This window comes from Dendrobium catenatum, unplaced genomic scaffold (genome assembly GCF_001605985.2).
Source record: "Dendrobium catenatum unplaced genomic scaffold, ASM160598v2 fragScaff_scaffold_323, whole genome shotgun sequence".
NCBI classification, from domain to species: Eukaryota; Viridiplantae; Streptophyta; class Magnoliopsida; order Asparagales; family Orchidaceae; genus Dendrobium; species Dendrobium catenatum.
In genome coordinates this window covers 187,826-213,736 of record NW_021318785.1, presented here as the reverse complement: position 1 = coordinate 213,736, position 25,911 = coordinate 187,826, and the positions used below count along the sequence as shown (strand labels likewise).

Genomic DNA, 25,911 nt, shown 5'->3' with positions numbered 1-25,911 from the left:
TCGCCGAATAAGAAAAGCGAGCGAAGGCCGGGGTCGAATTTTCGGAGCCCACAGGCATAAAAGAAATGCATTAAAATTCTTTATTTTTGCTTGGCTGGCTAATGTTGGGGGACTCATAACTGCTGATGCACTTAGAGTTAGGAATATTGCAGTCCCGAATTTATGCAGTCTATGTCAAAACGGTGATGAAACGTTATCTCACATTTATTTTGAATGCTTTTATTCATTCAATATCCTGACTGCTTTACTTAAGGGGATGAGTAATTTTCTGCTTAGGCCAAATCTACTGCAGGTTTATGATTGGATTAATGGGATGTACAATGGGAATCTGGAAGTGTTAAACTTTTACAAACTGGTAGTTTCATGTATGATTTATTATTTATGGAAAGAGAGAAACAATAGAATTTTTTGGCAATCAATTTCAATGCCATACTACTTTACTGATATGCATCAACAGAGCTATTTTTGAGAAGACAATTAAATGGAGGAATGCGATGATGTAGACTTTAAGTTGGGTCACTATGTGTTTCTCGTTGCTATCCCTTCAAGTATGTGCAGATACGCCCTCCTGGGCAATGATGAAACACCCCTCACTTCCTCTTAGACGGCTTATGGGTATCCATGGGCAACCAGGGTTGTGTATGATCTGCTTTTCTATCTATTTTATATCTGAGTCCAGGTGCTTTGGGCATGGGAGTTCTGTTTTTGGCTTGCAATTTTGGCACAGGTTGGAGCTCTTTTCTAGCCAGGTTGATTACTCGTGCAATTGGATCCTGCTGCTTTGTAGGTTCTCTTGTGTTTCTATCTGTGGCGTCAATGATGTTGTTTTTGGGAGATCCAGAAGGTTTTTTAGTCCTCGGATTCCTTCTTGCTGTGATCGTTCCTGTTTTATTGAATTTCTTTCTGATGGCATTTTGTTAGCCATTTACTTGTATTTTTCTGTCTTCTTTTCTTTGGGTTTCTTCTAGCCAGACATCATTGGTTTTAGTATTATCTTACTTTACATGTAATCTTTTTGATTAATATACGAGCAACGCCCAAATCTTTCCCAAAAAAAAAAGTCAAATTCTCATTTAAATCTAATAAAGAAAGATCATTTCTAATATTTTCTAACCAAGTCTTTTTAGGTCTACCTCTAGCTTTCTTAGCATAAGTTAAATTCTCCTTTAAAGTCAAGAGTAGCAGAACATGGAGTCATCAAAAAACAAGGAGAGACAAAACTTCACTACACACTATGATCTTATGGAGATGGATGAGAGAACCACAAAGATGATTCAAGATGCACCGAGGTGAGTTTAGGGGAATGATATTAAAGGGAGAATCCTAGAAGGACAACTTCAACATCCATTGCTGACCACAGCCAGTCATATAGTGACGAAGAGTGCAATCCTTTGACTAAGAGAGTGAAGAGGGAGTCAAAACTGGATAATGCATTCTACAGGGAGATCATAGAGGTAAAGCCACCCTCCATGTTCAAAATGCCACACCAATAATCAAAGCAAGAATGGTCGGATCTCACTGATTATGTGGGTAACTTTGAGTTGGTGTCATCACTAATGGACATCAATAACACATTAAATTGTCAAATGTTCTTCAAAACCTTTTAAAGAATCCGTCTTTCGATGATTTTCTTGCCTACCATTGGGCGTTATCACCACATTCTCTAATTTTAAGAGAATGTTTACTATATAGTTTGTGAACACTCAAAGGCCATTTAAGATCTTGCAGGCTCCGTTGAAGATGAAATAGGAACAAGACAAGTTGCTAAGGAGCTTTATTATTAGGTTTCATTGGGAGATGTTGGAGGCCAAAGGTCTAGAGTTGATAGTTACATAGACCTGGCAAACACAAGGGTATTGAGATAGGCCATTTAGATATGCTCTTAGTCTTCAATAGCCACAAACACTAGCCAAGCTGTTGGAGTTTACCAAAAGCCATGTCTAACGCCAAAAAATATAACAATGTGATTGAGTCCTCCCCACTTGCCCCAAGAAACTAGTGACAAGGCTTGATCGGCTTTAAATCCATATGTACGATAGGAGTTGCCCAAGGGACCATAGGGTGAATAGAAGGCCACATATGCCGCAAGATTAGTGCCATCCATGTCAGCATAGGGTATTGCAATTGGAGAGTTTGCTCAGAATTATAGGCCCTCCCACCCCATGAGTGGAAGAAACAACACACACTTCCCGACCACACAGGGATGAAAGAACGCATCTCACTTATTAAAGCCCAACCATCACCAACTTGCACGTTTCCATGGCCAAGCATATGGAAGCCATCCTAAACATGGAGTTCTTTAAGCTCCTAATGCCAATGAAGGTGAGTGCCCATGCTAGGGACACTTCGAATGTGTGCTCTAGAAGGAAAGGACAAGGAACAGAGGAATGAAGTCTCCTTCATGACCTAGTAGGAGACCAAATAAAAGTAGTTTAATGAATTCATCCTAGTAGATTCATTTAAAGAAGGCCTTTACATAAGCTCAAGGGAATGAGCCCATTTCGACTCGCACCATCCACATCACTTAGGTGATTCCCTCTATCTTTACAGAAGATATATCAGGGGCATCTCAAGAGAGCTTGCACAAAAGATATTAACTCGGCCACCATGTCATGAGCACCAATGATTGATGTGGACTAAATCGCCCTTTACATATTGGACAAGTTGGTGAATGGGAACCCCTTTAATAAAGTTGTGGTAGTCGCTTTGTTGATTACCAACTATTAGATCAGTAACATGCTCATCAATACATGGAGTTCTATTAATATAATTTGTAAATATTATTTTAATAAAATGAATTTTTATGATGTGGACTAAATCACCCTTTACATATTGGACAAGTTGGTGAATGGGAACCCCTTTAATAAAGCTGTGGTAGTCACTTTGTTGATTACCAACTATTAGATCAGTAACATGCCCATCAATACATGGAGTTCTATTAATATAATTTGTAAATATTATTTTAATAAATTGAATTTTTATGCTTCCTAATTTAACACCCCCTCCCTTCCACCCTTCCCACCCCCGCCGCCATCTTCAGGTGACTATTCCTAAATACCTTCGATCATCTCAGCATATAACATGATGGTTGAATTCCTGAGAGGAAAAGTAATTATAGGGCGAGGCAAGCTCACACAGTCACAAGCCTGCCAAGCCAAATAAACGGAAGACATGCTACAACTCCAAGTAGAGGGAAACCAGATTAAAGACCAACGAGGAAGTGGAGAAGATTCTGACGATAAAAGGTGATTCATATAGAACCATTCTTTCAGCCCATCAAACCGTGATGAACTTTGTCTAGCACTCAGGCAACCTCAACATCTTTACTTGGACATGAACTGAGATGCTGGAAATTGGCAGTGAAGTCACCTACCACAAATTTAATGTCAAAAAGGAATGTCACGAAAGCTAGGCCCAACATCGATGATGGGAGTTGAAGCAAGTGAAAGCTAAATATTAGGCGAGTTGGGTGGAAGCTTACATTAAATAGTTGAAAACAAGAAAGATCATCGTCGAGGCCACAAACCCAAGGAGATTCAAAATCAAAGCCGTGAAATATATCTTGATCATCAACAAGTTGTTTAAAAGGTAGGTATTTTTTGAACTTGAGATGCACGAAGGAGATTGAAATTGAGAAATGTGCCTGAGGATGTAGACTAACAAGTATGGGAGCCACTTAACACTTGCCCATATAATCCTACAATAAATATATTTTTGGCCAAACCTTCAAAAGGACTCAAAGGAGTTCACAAAAAGATGCATTTAATATTAGAAATTGGCTCCCATGCAGATGTAGCCTTCCCACAAGCTCCAACCAACGCCAATTCATGGTTGTTCACCATATAGGCAATGGATCTCATATGTCCATTTCAAGCCTCCAATGTTCGAGGAAAGTTTACCATAGTCACAGTCGACTATGTCTGTAAGTGGATAGAGGTGAATGAGAAGAATAAAACAATTTTCATGATCGTCTATAATTTTTGTTATCAGACATCATATGAAGGAATGGACTTCCACACATCATCATCATAAAACATGAGCCATAGTTCACCAATATGAGAATCTAAAATTTATGTTAGTCACAAAGTATTTGCCTCAAATTTTCCTTTGCTTCTCATACCAAACCAATGGACAAGTTAAGACAACAAATCAGTAGATCTTGAACAAATTGAGGAAGAAAGTTAAAGTAGCAAAAGGCAACTAGCAGAGACAACCTTCAATTCTTCAGGGACTAAGGAGCACACCTTCCTCAGCAATTGCCCAAGCACCATTTGCTTTCTCCCACGAGGCTAAGGGTTTCAGTTGAGTACGAGTTACAGAGCTAGCAAGTGGTTACCATAGACAACTGTAGGAAGAGGAGCTCACCAAGTCGGAAGAAAAGATTAAGAAATGAATGGAGACCATAGTCGACCATCTAAAAGAACACAAAGCCCAAGTAGCACTTTAAGTAGGAGGAGGTGAAGAGAAGAATGGCCGAGTATGAAGAAAGGAATAAGAAAGGCATAAAGGGTACAATCGACAAACTAGAAGAACTACTCTAAACCTAAAGAAGGTGAAAAAAAAGATGTCCAAGTGCTAAAATGCAAATGTCAAGGAGAATATCTTTTACCCTGGTAACTCGGTGCTAAGATAAACGCAACAATGGGAATGATCCTATATAATTACAAAGCAAGTTGGCTCTGATGCATATCAACTAAAAACACACTCAAGCAAGGAACTTCCAAGGACCTGAAGCGCCAACAACGTAAAGTCATTATATCCTTAAGGAGGTAATTGTACTTGAACTATACCCTCTGCCTTAGCAATAAATAAGAAAATTTTCTTTTATGTTCCTTTCTATTTCTTCAAATGTTGAAAATTTCATTAAAAATGAATTAGTAATGAAAACAAAATAAAGGAGGAACTTGCTCTGTCACTACATGCACTCAAGGAACTCACCCTACATCATCAAGCGCAAATCAAAAACTAATCCATTCAGAGGAATAGTAAGGAACTTGCTTGACTTTTAAACGACGCTCAAGGAATTCACTCAATATTAGAAAACAAATGCAAGTCAATGACCTAGTCGTCCACATACATCATCAGAGATGTGACAACTATTATACTCCTGATAGTGCATAAGATTAGCTTTTAGATAGGGCAATCGACTAGCACACAAACTTATTCAACATTTTCATGGCAGATGCAATTTATAGTTCATGATATAGAAACAAGAGAAGCTCATGGTACTTATTGATTTTGTAAGATAACTAAAAATTCTCTTCATTTGTAACAAACCTTGCAGACATGAAGGCCATGCCAAAGAAGACAGCTTTAACTGCTTGTTTCTGACCAGCATAGTCGAATGCAAGAGGTAGCATTTCATGCAAGGTCAGGAAAGCCATCACTCCTCCAACTGAATAAACAAGAAAATAAGCAAAAAATAATAATAATAAAATAAGCTCATGCAAGATTATCAACTAATATTCAACAATTAAAAAGAAAAATAAAAAATGATACCTGATCCAAGCAGACCGTCAAGAATTTCAGGATCTAGACTGCTAGGGAAGAGGTAGGCTGCACAAGGAATGATTTACATCAGAAGAAAAAAAAAATCATAAATATTAAGTTAAATAAAAAAAATGCTTTGTTTCATCATTTTCTCGGCAATGTCCATGTTGAGAATGATGGCTATAACGAAAGCATAAAACAATATTTGCATGATGCATATGAACATATTCATAATGTCATTAAATCATTTAGTATCACGTCACATTTGATGGTTTAAAAATCATTCAATGATAGTCTTTTTGCATTTCGTCATTTAATCTCCGAGCATGTTAGACCGCTCTCTTCTTCTATCATAGGAAAATTTTCGTTATGCAGACACAATGTGGCCATCATTTGAAAATTATTGTTAGACATATACTTTGTGGGTAAAAATTCAGTTAGATTAATTGATCTTATCACATCATTGTAAGACTATCCTCATAAGTAAACTATACACAACTATTTTCTAGAGTACATATTATGTTAATAGCTTTTCGATGCATATGCCTAAGCGTTCTCCACATTTTTATGCATCCATAAAACATCAATCACCCCTCTCTACATTTCTTGTTCTTTACTTCTATCATATTTCTTTAACCAATCAACTATATATTCTTGAGATTATATCTTTGATAAATCTTTACAAGTACATGTTGCTATTACTTGTCTTCAAGGTTATCTATAGCAAAAGTTTTATCAAATGGACTTTACATTAACATTAGAAAATGTGGGCTCCGAAAATTCGGCCCCAGCCTCCGCTCGCCTTTCTTTTTATTCGGCGAGGGAGTTTTAACTGACTAAGTTCCGGGGTAAATTTTGGAAGGTAGATGGGTTTGTAGATAATACACTACCCAGAGATTTCGCCCTCATTTTGTGAGGACTTTATGATCTGAGTTCTGGTTTCCTATAGGCGCAAGCCCCTATAGTTAATTACCCCTCTCGATAATGAGAGAGAACTTTCGATTAAGGCTAGTCATCAATCACATATGTATAGAAAATACATGTATCTGGCATATAGTAGCAGCATAGGTTTGGGTATTGAAAATTGAGTTCATTTGGCGGCAAAACCACTCGGTTCAGAGGGCCCCGGGTCATAACCGTTTACCTGCAGTGCCATTTGGCGGCGAAACTGCCGGTTAGAGGACACGTACCACGTCCTTACTGGCAAGAGATTGTTTGAGAATGGATCCTAGTGATATTTTCGACTAGGCATTTGGCTCTTTGTGAGCTAGAGTTTATTTGAATTTGTCCACCCTGACAGACTGTTGTGGGGGGTGGGGGGGGGGGGGGATGGGCTTTGCTTTAAGTGTGTTGATGGATTGATTTCATTTTTAAATATTTTTGGAATTTTGGAATTTTGGGTGGAGCTTTGGGGTATTTGAAATGGACTTTTGGGAGACACTTGAAAGTATTTGGGAACCCCTCCGGTTGAGATTTGCATTCAACACGGCCATCATCGGGGTGTTCGGGGTCATTTCTCTTTTGTTGATTGAACCTTGTCAACTCTATCGGGCTGTCGACAGAGGATCAGGTTTCGTAGGCTTTATGCCCTTTGATAGTGAATTCTCATTGTTATAGGCCTTGAAGGCCTAACTTAGATGTATTAAGACAAATATAACGATCGCCACAACTGTATATTTGTTTGTTGGTTCGAACCTTGTCGACTTCTATTGACCCGTATAGAAGGATCAGTTTCGAACCTGAATTCACTTGTCAACTCGCGCAGCATCCCTAGACGTCACGTGTGTACCAATAACACGCTCGCCGGGGCCCATGCGAGTTGAGATTGTATTTCCCCCCTTAGTGTACCTATGTGTATACAAATTACAGTGCACGTGCGGGGGTATTTTATAATATTTATAGACGCCTTCTGTCTGCTTGTACAAGGGTTGCAAATCCGGTGGCGTGACGTAGCAGCTTCTGAATAGAGCTACTCTCTGCTTTGTACAGGTGGATTGTCGTGCACTACTCGTTGCTTTCTGCAGGTGGATCGTAGTGCACTAACGAGTCTCCTGCTTTACATTTGTTGTGTAGTCATTTGGTATTTTTGCTTGTGGACAACATATTGGGCGTACCACAGGTCTTTTACAACATCTTGTAAGAGCTCGTATCTACTACAGTTCTCTTTTTTATTTGCTCTGCAAATGACAACATGTTGAGCTCATGACGGTGGTTGATTGCAGGCATGTGATTATGTCTTCATCTGATCATTGAATGGTGATTGATTGTATGGGTATTGTAATTGTCATTAAACCCTTTTGCTTATAGAAGATTGATGTGTTTGATTGGTGGGCCGCCGCATTTACTTGTGTGTCTTCTAGTATTAGTAAGGATTGCCACGTATATTTACCAGATAGCCAATCTCAATAGTAGGGGCTTCCTTATGACTTGTATGGACCCTTATACATTGACTTTCATCATTTGCATGCATTTTGTAGTATCATTTAGAGACTTTGCATATTTGTTTGAAATCAAATCTCCTCTTATTTTATTACTTGCAAAGTTGAATATAGTTGCTTGTACTTCGATGTTGATTTTATGATTCATTCACAATTATTGCATTGAACGCAAACCTCACCATTCTTGCTGATATCTAAGAGCTCACTATGCAAGTGCTTTTGAAGCATGTTATCATAACAAAAGTTCTCTTGCTTATGATTTATTTAATCTAGCAAAAATTGTCTGAAGGGTCAACACAATCAATCTTATTTAATGCCACTTCTTTTATACTCGGATTTGATCTTAAGGCCTTGAAATCTTGTAGTCCCCTCAATGGTATTCCTACACTTGAATGATTAGCATTCTCTTCTAGAATATTTGGGTTTTGATCGTTCATCTTTTAATCCAAAGTTTGTTTTCAAGTGTTTCAAATTGCAATTTCAATTCATTGTCATCTTGATTCAAACTCAAGTTCCACTTGATTTTGAATCAAATGAGACTCAAGATACAAGTTCAAGTTGTTCAAATTATAACTGCTTGAGTTTGGATAAAGCTTTGAATGAGATCTTTTGAGTTCAAATCAAAGTTCTATTGTTCAAGTGCAGCTCGGCTTGAGTCCAACTCAAGTCTTCAATAAGTCCTTTATATTCATTCCAGTCCCTTGTATCATTCTCAAGTCCAAGCCTTGTCGGCTTAATGTTCAAATCAAGTTCTAGTTCTTAGATCAAGTCAAGTCCACAATTGATCCAAGCTTGACTTTAGTTCAATATATTTTTTATTTGAGTTCAATTGATGTATTAAGTCATTTAGCTCTTGTTATAAAGTCCAAGTACTTCGTCGTTCTTGCATGCCATTCGAGTGCAATCAAGTCCAAGTCTCAAATTGTTCTCTTGAGTTCAAATGAGATCCAAATGTAGCAATATTTCACCCAAAATTTCGGTAGCCTTCCGGCGTCTCCCCCGTTTAGGGGAAAACAACGGAAAATAGGGCCTTTCCCACCACGCTAAGAAAAGCGTGTATGGTAGGTGCCCTCTTTCGAGGACACCGCGGCCGTGTATAGGGTTTAGGAGTGATTATACCTACGTGGGGTCGACGGTGTTGGCTTGAGGATCAAGGGAGAGAAGCATTCTTTTTACTTAATTATAATTAATAAAAATTAACTATAACTAACTATATTTAATAATAATTAATTATTAATTAAAATAATTAATTATAATTAAACTAATTAATTACAATTAATTAAAATTAATCATAATCAGTAATTAAATATGATTATTTATAATTAATTAATAATTAAGTATGAATAATCATAAGCAATTATTAATTAAGATTAAAAAATTAATGAAATATAATTAATTAAATTAATCATAATTAGTAATTAATTATAATTATTTATAATTAATTAACAATAATTAATTATGAATAATCATAGATAATTACTTAACTAAGATTAGAAGTAATTAAACATAATCAATTAAATTTAATCAATATCACTAATTAATTATAATTATTGGTAATTAATAATGCTTAATTATAAAAAATCATAATTAATCAAACATGATTAATTAAGACTAATGAAAGATCAGAGCCAAATTTTGAGAGGATTTAGCATACATCCTCTGTTTCCTCCTCTCAGTTTTCACGGGATCAAGCCGAGGAAGCGCGCCTAAGGGAGGAAGTTACCTTCTCAGCTAACGAGCTCCTGTTCTTGCGTCCCGATCAAAATGTCGTGACTACCAAACCGAGAGGCAGGGGATGTCTTCGAAGGAGCAAAGCCGGGGAGGAGGAGGCTAGGGCAGTCGGCTAGGTATGAGGTTCTCCTCTCTTTCTCTCTCTCTCTCTCTCTCTCTCTCTCTCTCTCTCTACTTGTGCGGGTCGGCCGAGAGATCAGAGGTGGAAGAGGGTTTGGGACAGAGGGCAGTCGGCGTTTGTGGAGTTTGGCCGGCTTTGGAGTTCGGCCAAGGCAAAGGTGACGGGATCGGGAAGGAGAACTGGGTCGGACAGAGAGGAAGGGAGATCGGGATTTGGTCGGAGCAGTGAAGGGCGACGAGAGAGATCGAGAATAGAAGAGCAACCGAAAGACATGGCCTTTATATCTTTTATAAACAAGCTAATAAATTTTGACCCTTCAGTTGTGGCTATTCCCTTCTCCGAAATGTAAGACAAAGTAATCTAATATGAGATGAACGTGATTAGATGATTACACCAATAATTCGTTGAATTCTTCTAAACAAGCTATTATTAAGCATAAAAATAATAATAATAACTTTGTGAAGGTAAGGCAATTTAAGCTATTATTATGTGTTAACTACACGAAATATCAATTTCTTATAAAAGAAAAGAAGAAAAGAAGGCAATGAATGATCTAACCTACAATGGATTTAAAGTATCCTAGTTGAAAAGGGGATAAGTTCAACTTAAACTCTAAAAATAATGTTTCTTCATGAAGACCTCATTTCTTACCTATAGGCCCTTCTAAAAGGGTTGTGAACTCAAACACTCGAGTAGTTCTTCACTTGGGAGTAGAAAAAAACAAGAAGATTAAAATAGCAAAAAAAAAATCATTTTAAAGTTAAGTAATTAATGTTATAAGAGTCAAATTAAGTAATCCTTTTTCACCATTGTGTATTGTTAAAAGTCAAATTCTCATTTAAATCTAATAAAGAAAATCACATCTAATATTTTTTAACCATGTCTTTTTATGTCTAGCTCTACCTTTCTTAACATAAGCCAAATCTAATACATTAACTTTCCTAACTGGGTCATCAAAAGGATGTTGCTTTATGTGACTAAACCATCTAAAGAGACTCTTTATAATCTTATCTTCCACTGGAGCTCCTCCAACTTTTTCACGTATATGCTCATTTTGTATCTTATCTAAGAGTAAAGCCACTCATCCACCAAAGCATCCTCATCTTAGTAACACTTAATATTATGCTTATTTTTTTAAGACAATATTCTGAACCATAAAGCATTGCAAGTCTCATCACCACCTAATTGAATTTTCCCTTAAGTTTGAGGGGGAGCTTGTATATCACACAACCAACCCGATGCATTCCTCCACTTTAACCATCCAACCTGAATTCTACTATTAATATCCCCATAAAGTTCATCATCACTATGAACAATATATATCTAAAATGTGTACTTTTATTAATGACTTGATTGCCTAAAGTCACAATCCCCCCATTAGATCTTTTTCTACTAAAATTACACTTCATATATTCAATTTTAGATCTACTCAAACGAAAACTATTAGACACTAAGGTAGTTTACCTTCAACTCGCTTACTAGTCTTATCAACAAGAAGAATATCAACAGCAAAAAGCATGCAATAGTGTACAACCTTCTGCAAAAGTCTAATGAGAACTTCAATGACTAGTGTAAAAAGATATGTGCTTAAGGATGATCCTTGATGTAATCCAATTGAAATAGGAAAATACTTGGTCAAACAACCATGTGTTCCCAAGGGTGGAACCCTTAAGTGCCCATGGAGACAATTGCAATCGAAGTGTTACCTAATTTTTATTTAAGAATACGTGTCATTATATAAAATGTTGATGATATTTTAAAAATGTATTATGTATTCAAGTACAAATAATCATTAGTCACTAAAATGAGATATATATATATATATATGAAAAAAAAATTCTACACTTTTACTTATAAGTTTGCCACCCCCTGAAAATTAAGGCTGCTTCCGCCCCTGTGTGTTCCCTTCCATTGAAATGCGTGCAAATGGAGTGAAACTGGCGACTCAAGTGATGGTCGGCGAGTGTGACGCATCACTTGAAAGGTCAAATGATATCCTATCATTGAACGGATTGCGTTAATAATATTATATTAATATTAATATTAATATTATTAATATTATTAAATAAATAAATAAAAAGAAATCAAAATCAGATCAATACATTACCTCACATATAGCCCAGACATTTGGTGTTGTTCTTCATACGCCGACAACATACTCCGGGCTATCTCCGTATGATCTTCACGATCTCTGCGGCCATGTCGTCAGAAAGGAAACTAAATGATGTCTCCTCTTCATTCGTTAATTCTCCCACTCGCTAGTCTCTCTTCTCCTTCCTCATTGTCAAAGCCACAAGCCTTATGCGGTCATTTCCTTCCTCAAATACCCACAGCTTCTTTCCACCACTTCAATTTCATGAACACCAACTGTCCATCCTCCCCTTCACAATCGAAATCCTTCTACCACTAGCTCTACATGAGAAAAGTCACAACTTGTGCCCGATCTCCTCCCCTCGTACTCTATCGAAGCGCTACAACCAACCAATTCATTTTGAAACTTCCCGCACCCTTTCAGCATCTGGTATTAGTCGCACATCCTCCCAATTGACCGTCCAAAATTAGGTCAATCTTGCAATTGCCTCACACCGAAGCCATAGATCTCGATCGAAACCCAATTCAACTCGCACCCAACCGCTGATCTCTTCCTTCTAGTCGATTTATTGATGTCGAACCAACCTCTAATGGTGTCCGGTCTTCGTACCTGCAAACCACCTCCTGTCAAAGCCTCCTGCGCCGATCTACTCAAAGCAAACCCGGCTACCCCCTATTCTTCCCTCTTCAAGCCGCAAACCCAGCCGTTAGCACATCCCTCACGTGAAGACCAAACATCCAAACCATCCCCTACCTCGCGTGAGTCTTCCGACTGAGTCTGCTAACCCCACTCCCGATCGGATACTCCAGGCTTTCGACCTAAACCCGATCACAATCCCATCTTCAACCTCATTACGTGACGAATCACAAACAGCCAAACTCCACTTGCCGTAAGACCCTTAGCCGAAGCCTGACATAACCTTCGCACCTTTGCTCTCCTCACGCAAGACTTCCGAATCTGAATCCTTTGTCCATATTCAATTTCACATAGGAGGCAAGCCGCAAACTTTCAATTTCCCTCTAAATTTTCTGAAGGAAACCCTTAACCCGACTCACACTCGATGGAAACTATAGTCAACCTTTTAATATGTATAATAAGCTTTTTGCATTCCCTCATTCTTTGGCACAATAACTACTGTTAAGTATGATAATAATTTCAATTATAATAACAATAGTAAGTATTATTATTATTTATAAAAACAAAAAAAAAGTGATGATAAAAAAATGAATGAAATAAAAAAGGGAAGAAGAAGAAATAGAAAAAGAATTAAAAACAAAAAAAAGGAAATAAAAAAGAGAAAAAAATTGTCTTCTTTTTGTGCCTCAATCATCACCGCTGTCTTCGCCATTGTCCCAACATCACCATTGCCAACATAGTTTGTAAGGTATAATTCAAACCCTATGAACCCCATCCTCAACGCTTGTAGCGCGACAAGCAATCACCTATACATGTTTTTCTTAGCGCAATGGGAGGACACTCATCACAGTGTTTATAGCGAGGAAAGTGAGCCTCGTACACATTTTTATTATCGTGGCAGAGTAAAATTTAAGTACACATATACGTGCCTCAATGTCTGCAGGGAAAGAAATTGTTCATTTTCAAACAGGTACCTTTGAAGACCCATGCATGCCTTTTTGGTGTGGTTCAATTGCTTTCTATGACCGCGATATCGTCCGACAACAATCGTGCACGTCTTTCTTGATGTGGCAGGAAGGCTAAGACTCCCTAAATTTTTCCTAAATAGGGGAAACGTTAGGATGCTACGAAAATTCTGATTAACAAAGAACTTGATTTCAACATAATGATAGGGAACATAATTTGCAAAATGAAGAACAAGGAACGAGACCGTAAACATTAAAATGCACAATAAAATTGAAAATACAAATACGGAATAACAATTAAAGCCATTCAAATATACATTAATGAACAACAAGGGACTCGTGATGAACAAAGCCCTAAGCGCACACTGATGATGATTAAACTCAAATCAATTTGTAGCATTCAACGAATTCGAAGCAAACATCAATAGATGACACAAGAAAATATACAGTGTAATATACGATGAATGCAAACACCCACTGACAGTTCACATGCGGGTGAGAATCAAGAACCTATCATATACACAATTGTCCCCACAAATATGATGGAAAACAATAAGCAATGGTTGTAATAATGCCCTGCAAGCAACTTCAACATATGAACAAACACATGCTATTACATAAGCAGCAATGATCGATTATGCAATGCATCATCAACTAAGAGGTGTTTGAAGAATTTGAAGTGAATGCAGCTTGCATGCAACTAATTTTACTATAAATAAGCACAATAAACCATTTATAGATGATGATGGTGGACATGATGCAGGTGCAATGAGTTCCCTACAAACATATCTAAGGAAATTGCCGTGGTTGTACAAGTTGAGGATCTATGATGTGATGGTTCATATGCAAATAAGAACCAAGAGCACGCAATAAATATGACAACTGCAAATAAATTGTAGGAGATTTGTCATGCCTACAGTAATCAACCCACTGATAATAACGAACAATGTGCAGCATATGTTATATCCTTCCTATAGTCAACAATCACTTGATGGCGAGCAAATACACTAATCCCTCGCAAGCAAAGATCAAATGACCAATATACAGCATTCACATCAGTAGGGACAGATGTGCATTGAATAACAACTTGCAAGCCAACATGCAAAGGGAACCAGTGGTGAATGCAACTCAACAAGTAGCCACATCAGCATTCTAACAAACAAAATATCAAACCTTTAGACTTTACCTATATATCACTGCAGCACTCGTGGATATGTCATTGTGTTTGTTGCTTTTGAATGAGATATAGGGAATTCATTCACCATTGATCATTATTGGTAGTTGCTATTGACATGTCTGCTACTCTTGCTCATAAACGATGCACTTATCGTTCTTTGTATTAGACAAGTCTTTTGTTTGCCCATTAGCATTTGTATTTTGGTTGACATAATAATGCCTTGAAATTGATTGAAGACTTTGTCTCATTGATTGGCATGTCATATTGGAAACTCTTGCACTCAAATTAGAAGTTCATCATTTTGCATATGATTCAAGTTCAAGTTCTCTGTCAAGTTCAAACTTTAATCCAAGTTTGAACTCAATGTCATTGTGGCTCATATCACATTCAAGTCCAAATCAAGCTTGTATTTATTTAACTTGAGTACAAGTTAGATCATTACCAGTTATCTTTTCTCTTAATATTCAAGTTCATTTGGAGCTCATATTCATTTAGATTTGAATTTTATTAATGCCAAATGAATCAAGTCCACAAGTCCCAAACTGATCTATGAGTTCAAGCAAGTCCATTGTTCAACTCATTCAAGTTCAAGTAGTCCCCTGCTGTCCGAGTCTTGTTCAAGTTTAATGTCCACCACACTTAACTTATTTGAATTTGAGTTTGAATTGTTCAAGTCAAAATTAAAACTTCTTGTACAAAGTTCATTGTCATTTGAGTTCAAATTTGTGTTCAATTGAGCCCGAGTTCATTCATTTTTTTTTTGTGTTCAAATTAGGCCCAAATGTAGTAGCATATTCACCCGAAATTTCAGCAGCTTCCCGGCGTCTCCCCCGTTTAGGGGAAAACTACATAAAACTGGGTCTCCCGTCACACTAGAGAAAAGCGTGTATGGTAGGTGCCCTCGTACAAAGACAGCGTGGCTATGAAATCTTTGTCCCCACCACGCCAGAGAAAGGTGTGTATGAGTCTTCGGTAACTGTTGCAAAAGAGAAGCAGTTGTTTCCCAGCGAGCGGGTATTTATGAATATCCCGATCTCGTCATAGGCGCCGCACCAAGTTCCCATCCCACCACGCTAGAGAAAAGCGTGTATGAGCGGTTTGCCAGCTCGACACGAACATCGAGAACAAGATTTGGAGCCGAGGGGTCGCTCGCCTACGTCGTCATAGGTGTCGCGCCGGGTTCCCTACTCACCACTCTAGAGAAAAGTGTGTATGGGAGATTTGCCGACCCGACACACATGTCAAGGCAAGAGAGGAAAAGATTATTATTATTATCATTTATTTATTATTATTATTAATTATAATTAAATATAATTAATCATATCTAATAATAATAATGGATTATATTTAAGAATAAATAATTATAATTAACAGTTAATATAATTAACTCTTTAACTATAATTAATTATAACTTAATATAATTAATTATTATTACTATTACTTGTGTGAAACGTCGGCACAGGTAAGTGCGCGATGGGTTGGGGATCGAAGGGAGCAGAGTTGGAGTTCGGGTATATGGCGAGGTTCGACTGCAGGAGGTGTCGGGCAAGGGCTTGTTCGGCGGGAGTCAGCTAAAGGAATTGGCAGAGGGAAATGTAGAGAGGTCGGGAAGAACAAAGGTATCGGGAGAGCCGCCGAAAGCCATGGGGTTGGTTCGGTATTTAAAGGCGACTTGGGCGCTCGATTGAGGTGAGATCGCAGATTTTGAGCAGGATTTTCGGAACGGCGCCGCATGTACAGTGATTTTGATGGGATTTCCGGCAACATTCGTGGACCCGATGGATTACAGCAGGTATGTATTTCTTTTTTTTTTTCTCATTTTTCTTTGGGTATTATATGGAGGTCAACAGCAGGATAGGGAAATGCACCGGACAACAGCAGGGAACAGGAAACAAGAAACAGCTAAACATCCATACTGGCCTAGCAAAAAAATATTTAAATTTCTGTTTTAAATGGACCTAAGCAAGCCTAGGTAAGTAGAAGGAACAGCTCCCATTCAGCAATGCAGCTTGAAACATAAAGACGAAAGATTAGTTGTATTGCACAGGTATCAGAGATGATGAACGGAACATTTTTTTACATGGAAAAATGTTACCATGAAAGAGAAAAATAAAGTATGTAAAAGTTTATAATATGCATCATTTAATAAACATAGAACACAACAAAATAAATAAATGAACCATCACTTGGATGGAAAGTGATGAATATTAAGAAATAACAAAAATAAATAGTGTAGGAATAATCAAGTATATACATACCTACAATAACCACGCCAAGAGGTTCGGCAAAGCCAGAAAGAGATGCCAATTTAAATGCCTTCCATTTGCTGGTATTTATAAACAATGTCAATTTGAAATATTATAGTAATTGGCTTTCACGAGGAATTAAAATCATTTGCTAGTTTTAGGGTCTCAATTACAAGAGGGGAAACCCATACACAATTCCAAGCAGCTAATAAAACGAGAAGAATGGGGATACAGAGGTTGATATGCCTTAATTAGTTTTACCTAATTTGCAAATGATGCACATTTGGTATCAGTGAGAAGACAAAACATACCTTTGAGTAGCAAAATACACTGGAAGAGCAACGGCAACACCCTAAAGAAACAAATTTACAACATTATTTATTTCTGTTTCCCATTCCAGTACATTCAATATTCAAATTGTTCATAAGACAAGTAGCATAGATAGTAATTTCCTTCACATGCAATAATTATCCCATTCATAAAAAAATAATGCTGAAAAGAGAGCTAAACTAAGACCAATTATTATTTTGTCCGTCCAAGTATCAATGCATTCTAAGTTATCTATGATGTTCTCTTTTGTCAAGTCCTTGTAACATGGTATTTCAAATGCCTTGTAGGAAACTCAATAAATTTCCATAAGCAAGGGTATTTTACCAATCATATCATTTTTGGATCTTGGTTCAATAGTCTCCAATCAATATAACTTAAGATCATCCCTGATTCCAAATCCACGCTCCACCCAATCCCCAAAAACATACATACAAACAAATATTGTTCATGTGGGCTCCAAGCATTTGTACCCCGGCTCTATTTAATGATTTCTGATACTTTTTGGGTCAAATTCTAAAAGGTAGATTATGACACTGTCCTGCACTCGCGCTTCAGCCAAACTACCGCGCCGCTAAGCCATCAGACTTCCCTATCCCGATTTGATTGTGGGCTCCAAAATTTTGTACATCGGCCTCTCTTCGTCCTCTTTTTCTTTTTTGGGTCGTTGAGAAGAGTTTTAATGTTTAAGTTCTGAGGCAAATTTTTAGAAGGCAATTTAGGTTTTGAATAGGATACTACCCAGAGATTTCACCCTCATTTTGTGAGGAATTTATAATCTGAGTTCATGTTTAATATAGGCGCAATCCCTTGTAGTTAATTACCTCTCCAAATAATAGGAGAAAATTTTCGATTAAGGCTAGTCATCGAATAGATACATAGTACGTAATCTAAGTTCATGTTTCATATAAACGCAATCCCTTGTAGTTAATTACCTCTCCAAATAATAGGAGAAAACTTTCGATTAAGGCTAGTCATTGAATAGATACGTAGTATGTGATGTATAGTAGCACAATGTTTAGATATTTAAAATTACAAATTCACCACCTTGCACTTAAGGTGGATGGTGGGAGGAGTAATGATAGACTCGATCAAGATCCTATGGTTCCATCATCACGGGTCATCATGGTCCCTAGTCTACTTAGTCAGAGAATGTTGTCGACACTCGACATAACCTAACTGAACGATCCTTGTCGGCAGCAACCATTGGTTGCTTCGTCTAAGAGTACCTTATAGACCTGGGATAAATGTTTGTCTAAGGAGATTTGAATCCACGCCAGCTAACAGAGGACTTTGTGCCCTATCGATCATATCATATTAATTCATTACTCAAAAATTAAAGTCGTAAGGGAACATAAGGGTTCTGACCATGACCATAATTTAAGGGAACCATTTGGCAGCAAAACCACCCGGTCAGAGGGGCATGGTCATTATCGTTTACTTGTGGTACCATTTGAAAGTGAAACCACCGGTTAGAAAACACATGTCACGTACTTACTGGTAACAGATGGTTTGAGAATAAATTCTAGTGATATTCTCGACCATTTGTGAGCTAAAGTGATTTTTAGAATTGACCACATTGGCAAACTGTTGTTGAGGATGGATAGGTGTTTGTTTTAAGTGTGTAGGTGTTTTATTTTGATTTTAAACATCGATATCATTGAGAGATTTGGAAATTTAGCTCATTTATAAGTCTTTGAACATTAATTTTATTATCACGGCTATCATCAGGGTGATGCTGAATCAATTTGAAAGTATTTTATGATAATTTGAGAGGTATTTTGAATATTTAAGGTCCCCTCTGGTTGAAATTTTCTGTTAACACGGTTACCATTGTGGTAACTTTATTGTCACTTTAAATATTTATATTTATAGGAATTTGAGAGGCATTTTAAAAATTTTTGGTCCCCTCCAGTTGAGATTTTATGACAACTCGACCATCATCTGAATAATGTTAATGTCAATTTGAATGTATTTTATGGTAATTTGGGAGGTATTTTGAATATTTGAGATCCCCTCCGGTTGAGATTTTTTGTCAACACGGCCAACATCGGCCATCGGGTGAACTTTATTGTCACTTTAAATGTTTATATTTTATAAGAATTTAAGAGGCATTTAATATATTTGGGGTTCACTCGTGTTGAGATCTTTTGGGAACACGGCCATCATCGGAGTGACGTTAAAGTCGATTTAAATATATATAGTAATTTGGGAGGCATTTTGAATTTTTGAGGTCCCATCCGATTAAATTTTTTTTTCAACACGGTCACAATCGTCATAACTTTATTGTTACGTTAAATATTTATGTTTTATAAGAATTTGGGAGGTATTTTAAATATTTGGGGTCCCCCCCCCATTGAAATTTTATGTCAATACAGCCATCATCGAGTATTCATGAGCACATTTTCATTTTACTGGTTGAACCTTGTTAACTTTATCTGATTGCCGACAGATGATCAGGATCGTTGTCAGCTTTAGATTTATTAGTTAATCTTGTTTTTGTTATAGACCTTGAAGGCTTAATATAAACGTATAAAACAAATAATCTGGTGGGCGCCACGACTACGTATTTTTCGTTAGTTCAAGACGTGTCAACTCCTGTCTTTTGAAGGACAAGGATTAAATTTAAAATCTAATTCATGTTTGACCCGTGTAGCATCCTCAGATGTCACGTGTATATATGCATCACGCTCGTCGAGGCACATGGGGGGAATGTATTTGTGTAGCAGTTATATGTCTGCAATGTATCAGGTATATACGACACATTAGTATCCCCACATAGGCACTTGTTTTCATCTGCATGTTAATATATTACGTAGATACTCCTTTATTTGCATTTATGAAAATAAGTTGGCATATGCATTTGCATCTTGCATGATGTGCTTGATATGTAATGTAGCGGTTTAATGTGCTAACATAGCGTATGGAATATTTTCATGATATGTATGCAAGATATATACATGCAGTAACTATGTGCTTGTATAATGTATTAGCGTGATGATTCGGTGCTTGCATGCAATGCAAGAGGAATTTGCATGTTGGTGTAGCGCGCTGTTGTGCGTAGCACATTTTTATACATTGGATAATCTGCTTGCATGAAGTGTTTTGTATTTTGTAACATGTATATGCATTAGTACACATTTCAATGCATGGAGTGTTTTTGTAATATTCAAATATGAACAATTGCAAAATTCTATTTAAAAGCCAGCAAACTCCAATCGGCTTGTATGGATATTGCGGATCCAGTGGCGTGCTGCAGCAGTGCGTAACGCCGAGTTACTGGTCATCTGTTGCTTTATGCAAATAGGATGTCATGTAATGCAAGCTTCATTTAATGCTGCTTGTGGTCTAGCGTTAGGTATTCAGGAGTTATCAGTTGTTGCATGTAGGTGAACTATGTTCAGTGTGAAACTTCCAATATTGCTTGTAAGTGGGTCGTAGCGTTGCGCTACGGGTTGCCCGCTGCTTCTTGCAAACGAGCTGTTGTGCACTAACAAATCTCCGATATTGGCTCGTAGATACGTATATTTACCATAATTACATTCACTCATAGATAATATGTTCTGTGCACGTCTATGTTCATGGAAGACCCATCACACCTGCAGTGTACTCACCATTATTGCTTGCAAGTAGGATATTTGTATACATTACAAGACTCCTGCCATCACCTCTTGAACTTGTAGGCCAACTATTATGTGCATGACGAGTCTCCTATAGTGGCTCGTAGATGCTAGCATTTTTCACAGGTCTGTCGCTATTGCTTGCGGGGAGTGTGTCGTACTCATTGCAATCTCTGCCAGCGGCCAAGTTGCATTGAATGCAGATCTTCTAATTCTGTATACATGTGGGCTCCGAAATTTCGGGCCCGGCCTCCCCGTCGCGTGAATTGCTGTTTGCTTTTTACTTTGGCGAGGGAGTTCTAACGGAATAGGTTCCGGGGTAAATTTTGGAAGGCATATGGGTTTGTAGATAAGACATAACCCACAGATTTCACCCTCATTTTGCGAGGACTTAATGATCTGAGTTTTGGTTTTCAATAGGCGCAAGCCCCAATAGTTAATTACCCCTCTCGATCACGAGAGAGAACTTTCGATTAAGGCTAGTCATCAATCAGATACGTAGAATATACATGTTATCTGGCATATAGTAGCAGCATAGATTTGGATTTAGGATTTGAAGGGTTGGGTTTGGATTTGGAATTTGGATAGCAAGATTTGGTATTTAAAACAGAAACTTCACCATCTTGCACTTAAAGCGGATGGTGGGGGAATGGATGATAGACCCGATCAAGATCATATGGTTCCATCGTCCCGGGCCATCATGGTCCCTGGTCTACTTAGTCAGAGGAGGTAGTTGACCCAACCTGACAGAAAGATCCTTGTCGACAGCCATGGGTTGCTTCGTCCAAGGGGACCTTGTAGACCTGGGGTGGGTATTTGCCTAAGGGGACAAATTTGAATCCACCTTAGCTAACAGATGGCTTTGTGCCCTATCGATCATATCCTATTGATTCATATCTCAAGGATTTGATGCCACTAAGGAGCGTATTGGCGCTAGCGATAATCGGTATTTCGTGGTGCCATTTAGCGGCAAATTCACTCAGTTCAGAAGGCCCCGGGTCATAACTGTTTATCCTGCGTTGCCATTTGGCGGCAAAATCGCCGGTTAGAGAACACGTACCACGTCCTTACTGGCAGGAGATTATTTGAGAATGGATCCTAGTGATATTTTCGACTAGGCATTTGGCTTTTTGTAAGCTGAAGTAGATTTTGATTTGTCCACCCGACAAACTATTGCGGAGGGTGGATAAAATTTGCTTTAAGTGTTGATGGATAGATTTCAGTTTTAAATATTTTGGAATTTGAATTTGTTGGATTTTGAACTTTGTGGAGTTTTAGATTTTGAATGGACTTTTGAGAAGCATTTGAAAATATTTGTTAACCCCTCCGGTTGAGATAAACATTCAATACCATGGTTTAAAATTGCGCAATATGAGGGCTCGCCTTGAGGCCCGCCTTTGCGCAATTCCAGTAAAAAACGCCTCGATGCTTACACCTCGAGTTTTTTTATGAGGCTTACGCCTCAGCTTGCTTGAACCCGCCTTGCCTCACACTATATATATTAAAACTCACATAAATCTTGAAGTAAATGCCCGACACCCGACATTGGACTCTATAGGAGAGGAGAAAGGGGAGAGAACAGTTCACCATAATGATGATTCAAATGAAGAACCCCTTAGTGATGATAGTGCTGATGACTTATGAGTTCTTATGTGATATGTTATTGCTATTTATTTTGGAAAATTGGAATTATATGTTAATGAAAAGAATACTGGGATTTGGGAAAGATAGAATTTTGAGTTGAACTATATTTCATGTTGTCTTATTATTAAGATATTTTGATTTCACTTCATATTTTATGTTTTTTTATGTTTTATATTATTCACTCATTAGTATATAAAAAATCTATTATTTTATGTTTACGCAATCTTTTGATTTTGAGGCTTACGCCTCAAAACGCCTTGAGGCTTACGTCTCGCCTCACAAATGAAAAATGCCTCAATACCCGAATACGCAATTTTAAACATTGTTCAACACTGCCATCATCGGGGTGTACTTGGGGTCATTTCCATTTGTTGAAACCTAGTCGACCCTATCAATTTGCCGATAGGGGATCGGGTTTTGTAGGCTTCATGCCTTTTGTTTGTGAATTTTCTCTATTAAAGGCCTTGAAGGCCTGATATGAATGTATTGCAACAAATACACCGGTCGTCACAACCGTATTTTTGCTTGAGAGTTCGAACCCTGTCGACTTCTATTGATCCGTATAGAAGGATCAGGTTCGAACCTGAATTCACTTATTAACCCGCGCAGCATCCTTAGGCATCACGTGTGTACCAATAACACGCTCGCCGGGGGCCATGTGGGTCGAGATTGTATTTTCCCCTTTAGTGTACCTATGTGTATTCAAATTATGGTGAACGTGTAGGGGCATTTTGAAAGTATTTGTAGACGCCTTCTATACGGTTGCATAGGTGTTGCGGATACGGTGGCATTCTCTAATGGCGTAAGGCGTCTACTCATTTTGATGTTGACTCCCCCCATTTATCATTCACCGGAGAGAGTTTCTTCTGGACTTTGAAATCTGTTACTTTGCAAAGAACTCCTTTTGAGATCATCGGTATAGTAGACTTGTTGTTTTTTGATATTTGTAGATGCAAGAATTGTTTTCTTCTAGAGTATAGGACCAGGAAGAAGATTTAGAGCATCATGAAGTTTGATTCGAATTTGCTCAAATATCTTCTCCCTTCTGCTAGAGGGTGTCCTTTTTCGTACATCGGGTTGCCCTTGTACTCGAAATACTTGAAGATCTTGATCACCGTTGTCGTAGGTGATATCTATACTTATGCCCACAGTGGTTCATTGCACCTACGATGTATCCACTGTTATTATCCACAAGTATTCATTTGTAGGGGCCATTGTATCTACTACGACCTTCTAGAAATGTTTGTAGAATACTCATTGTTTTTGCATCATATCCACCTTTCATCAATCTCAGGTGGTTCGGTGATTGTATTTGCTTGTAGGGATATATCTTGCACTGTCAAACATCAGCATTGATATCTCAATCTACAAACATATGTAGGGATTGTCGTAGGAGTCTGTTACACTTGCATTACGTCCACCTTTGTCATTCATAACTTATTTGCGGCGACGGGTCCTCCTCTATTGACCTCCAGTATCGCCTCCTTCAATCAACAGGCATTGTTGCTAGTGTTGTTGTAGTCTCCTTACATATGTTCATAGGATACCATATTGTGACACATTTGCATTATCATTTCTTGATACATTAGGAGGATGTGTTTTCTCAAAGTTAGGTCATTATTGATTGGAATTTGGAGACATTGATTATGTGTAGATAGCATCAAGTTGCATTGTATTCATCACCCACCAGCTTCTCTTGTTTGTAGAAAGCCTGATGTTGTTTGCAATCAAATGACGATTATATTCGTATGAAGAACTCTTGCTACAAGTCACTTGCTTGCATGTAACTCCTTTGGAATATTGTCCACCATAACTCTTTTGTTTGTCTATTGATGCTCAACATTTGATTCAAATTAGAATTTATTGATTCTTGTTGAGATTAGATCCAGTTTAGTCTGCAAGTTCAAATATGATTTTTGCAAGTTCCGTCAGAGTTCGTATCCACTATACTTGATCTGGATCAAGTTCCAGTGTTCAAGTTTACAGATTCTTGTATTCAACCCGGTTTGAGTTCAAAGTGCATGTTCGAGTACTTGTTTCCTTTGTCCACATTCTGTTCCAATTTGAGTTCAAGTAGCAAGCTCGAGTGATCTTATTCAATTCATTTCATTTATCAAATGAGTTCGAGTTCGAGTTTGAGTTCTATGTCCGGGTCCCCTGATGCTGCACGATTCGAGTTCCAAGTACAAGTTCAAGTGCTTGTTAAGGGGGTCTTTCTAGAACTTAAGGGTCTTTCTAAAGTTCTTTACAAGTTCAATTTCATATTCGTATTGACATGATTTTGGTTTAAGTTTGATTTTATCTCATTTGGTTTTGACCTTTAAAAATCATTTAGAGCTTTAGTCCACAAATGCACTGTTCTTTGTTGTTGTACAAGTCCTCTGCACATTTAGTTCAGGTTCTATGCATTCATGTCCAAGTACGGGCCCTCTGCATTGTTGCCAAAATGAGGTCTTTTTATTATTCAGGCTTTGTACACTTCAATGAAAATTTCAGCAGCACCACGGCATATCCCCCATTTGGGGTAAAGTAGGAGAGTTGGGCCTTCCCACCACGCTACTAGAGCATGTATGGTAGGTGTCCTTAGACACCGCGGCATACAAATTTTCATCCCACCATGCTATAAGAGCGTGTATGGGGCCTTCAGCAGTACCCGTATGAGAATACCAGTAGCTCTCCCCACCACGCTACAAGAGCATGTATAGGGCTTACCCACCTCGCCGTATGCGTCGCACCGGGCTCCCTACTACTGTGCTACAAGAGCGCGTATAGGTGATTCTCCAGTCTGCCGCAAACATCGAGAATGGGATTTGGAAAATCATACATTTGCGTAGCAGTCGTTGGCGCTGATGTCGAGGTCGAGGACCGTCCCCACCACGCTACAAGAGCGTGTATAGGGCTTACCCGCCTCGTCGTACCTGTCGCACCGGATTCCCTCACACCGTGCTACAAGAGCGCGTATATGGGGTCCCCACCGGCACGTCAAGTGCGTCGAGGATGGGGTTTAAGTTAGAAATTTATACCTTGGAAGAGTCGTCGGCGATTGTCGGTGGTGTCGGCTCGAGGATCGAGGCAAGAGGATCCTTCTATTTTTCCCTTTATTCTCTCTTTGAAACCTCCTTTTTTTTTATTGCCTTTCTTTCATTTATCCTTCGATCATATAAAATAGTTGATATACTAGGTGCCCAATTTGCAAATTTATAAGCCAGTTTTGCAATAGAACCTTTGGTGCTATGATCATGTGCGAACCACTGACACATTTGTGCTCCAAATATAAAATCAATGCAATAGTCTGAATTGTCTTACCTTAATTCTCCACCCTGGAGCATAGTTGGCTGCTTAGTTACCTTTTCCCTTATCTTTGTCTAAAATTAGTTCTCCTGGAGTTTCAGTTTTGGAGAGAGAAGGATCAACCGACTCGGAA

At 38.1% G+C, this 25,911-nt stretch overlaps 1 protein-coding gene across 1 annotated transcript in view; it reads right to left on the bottom strand.

Annotated features, from left to right (window-relative positions):
* Nucleotides 1–3,035: 3,035 nt before the first annotated feature.
* LOC110109935 (zinc transporter ZTP29) overlaps nucleotides 3,036–25,911 on the bottom strand; it is a 49,704-nt gene continuing 26,828 nt past the window's right edge. The window contains exons 8-11 of the mRNA XM_020841163.2: nucleotides 17,208–17,248; nucleotides 16,909–16,976; nucleotides 5,500–5,556; nucleotides 3,036–5,395 (exon numbers count right to left, since the gene is read on the bottom strand). Coding sequence (XP_020696822.1) covers nucleotides 5,250–5,395; nucleotides 5,500–5,556; nucleotides 16,909–16,976; nucleotides 17,208–17,248 — 312 coding nt within the window. The 3' untranslated portion in view covers nucleotides 3,036–5,249. The remainder of the gene's footprint in view (nucleotides 5,396–5,499; nucleotides 5,557–16,908; nucleotides 16,977–17,207; nucleotides 17,249–25,911) is intronic.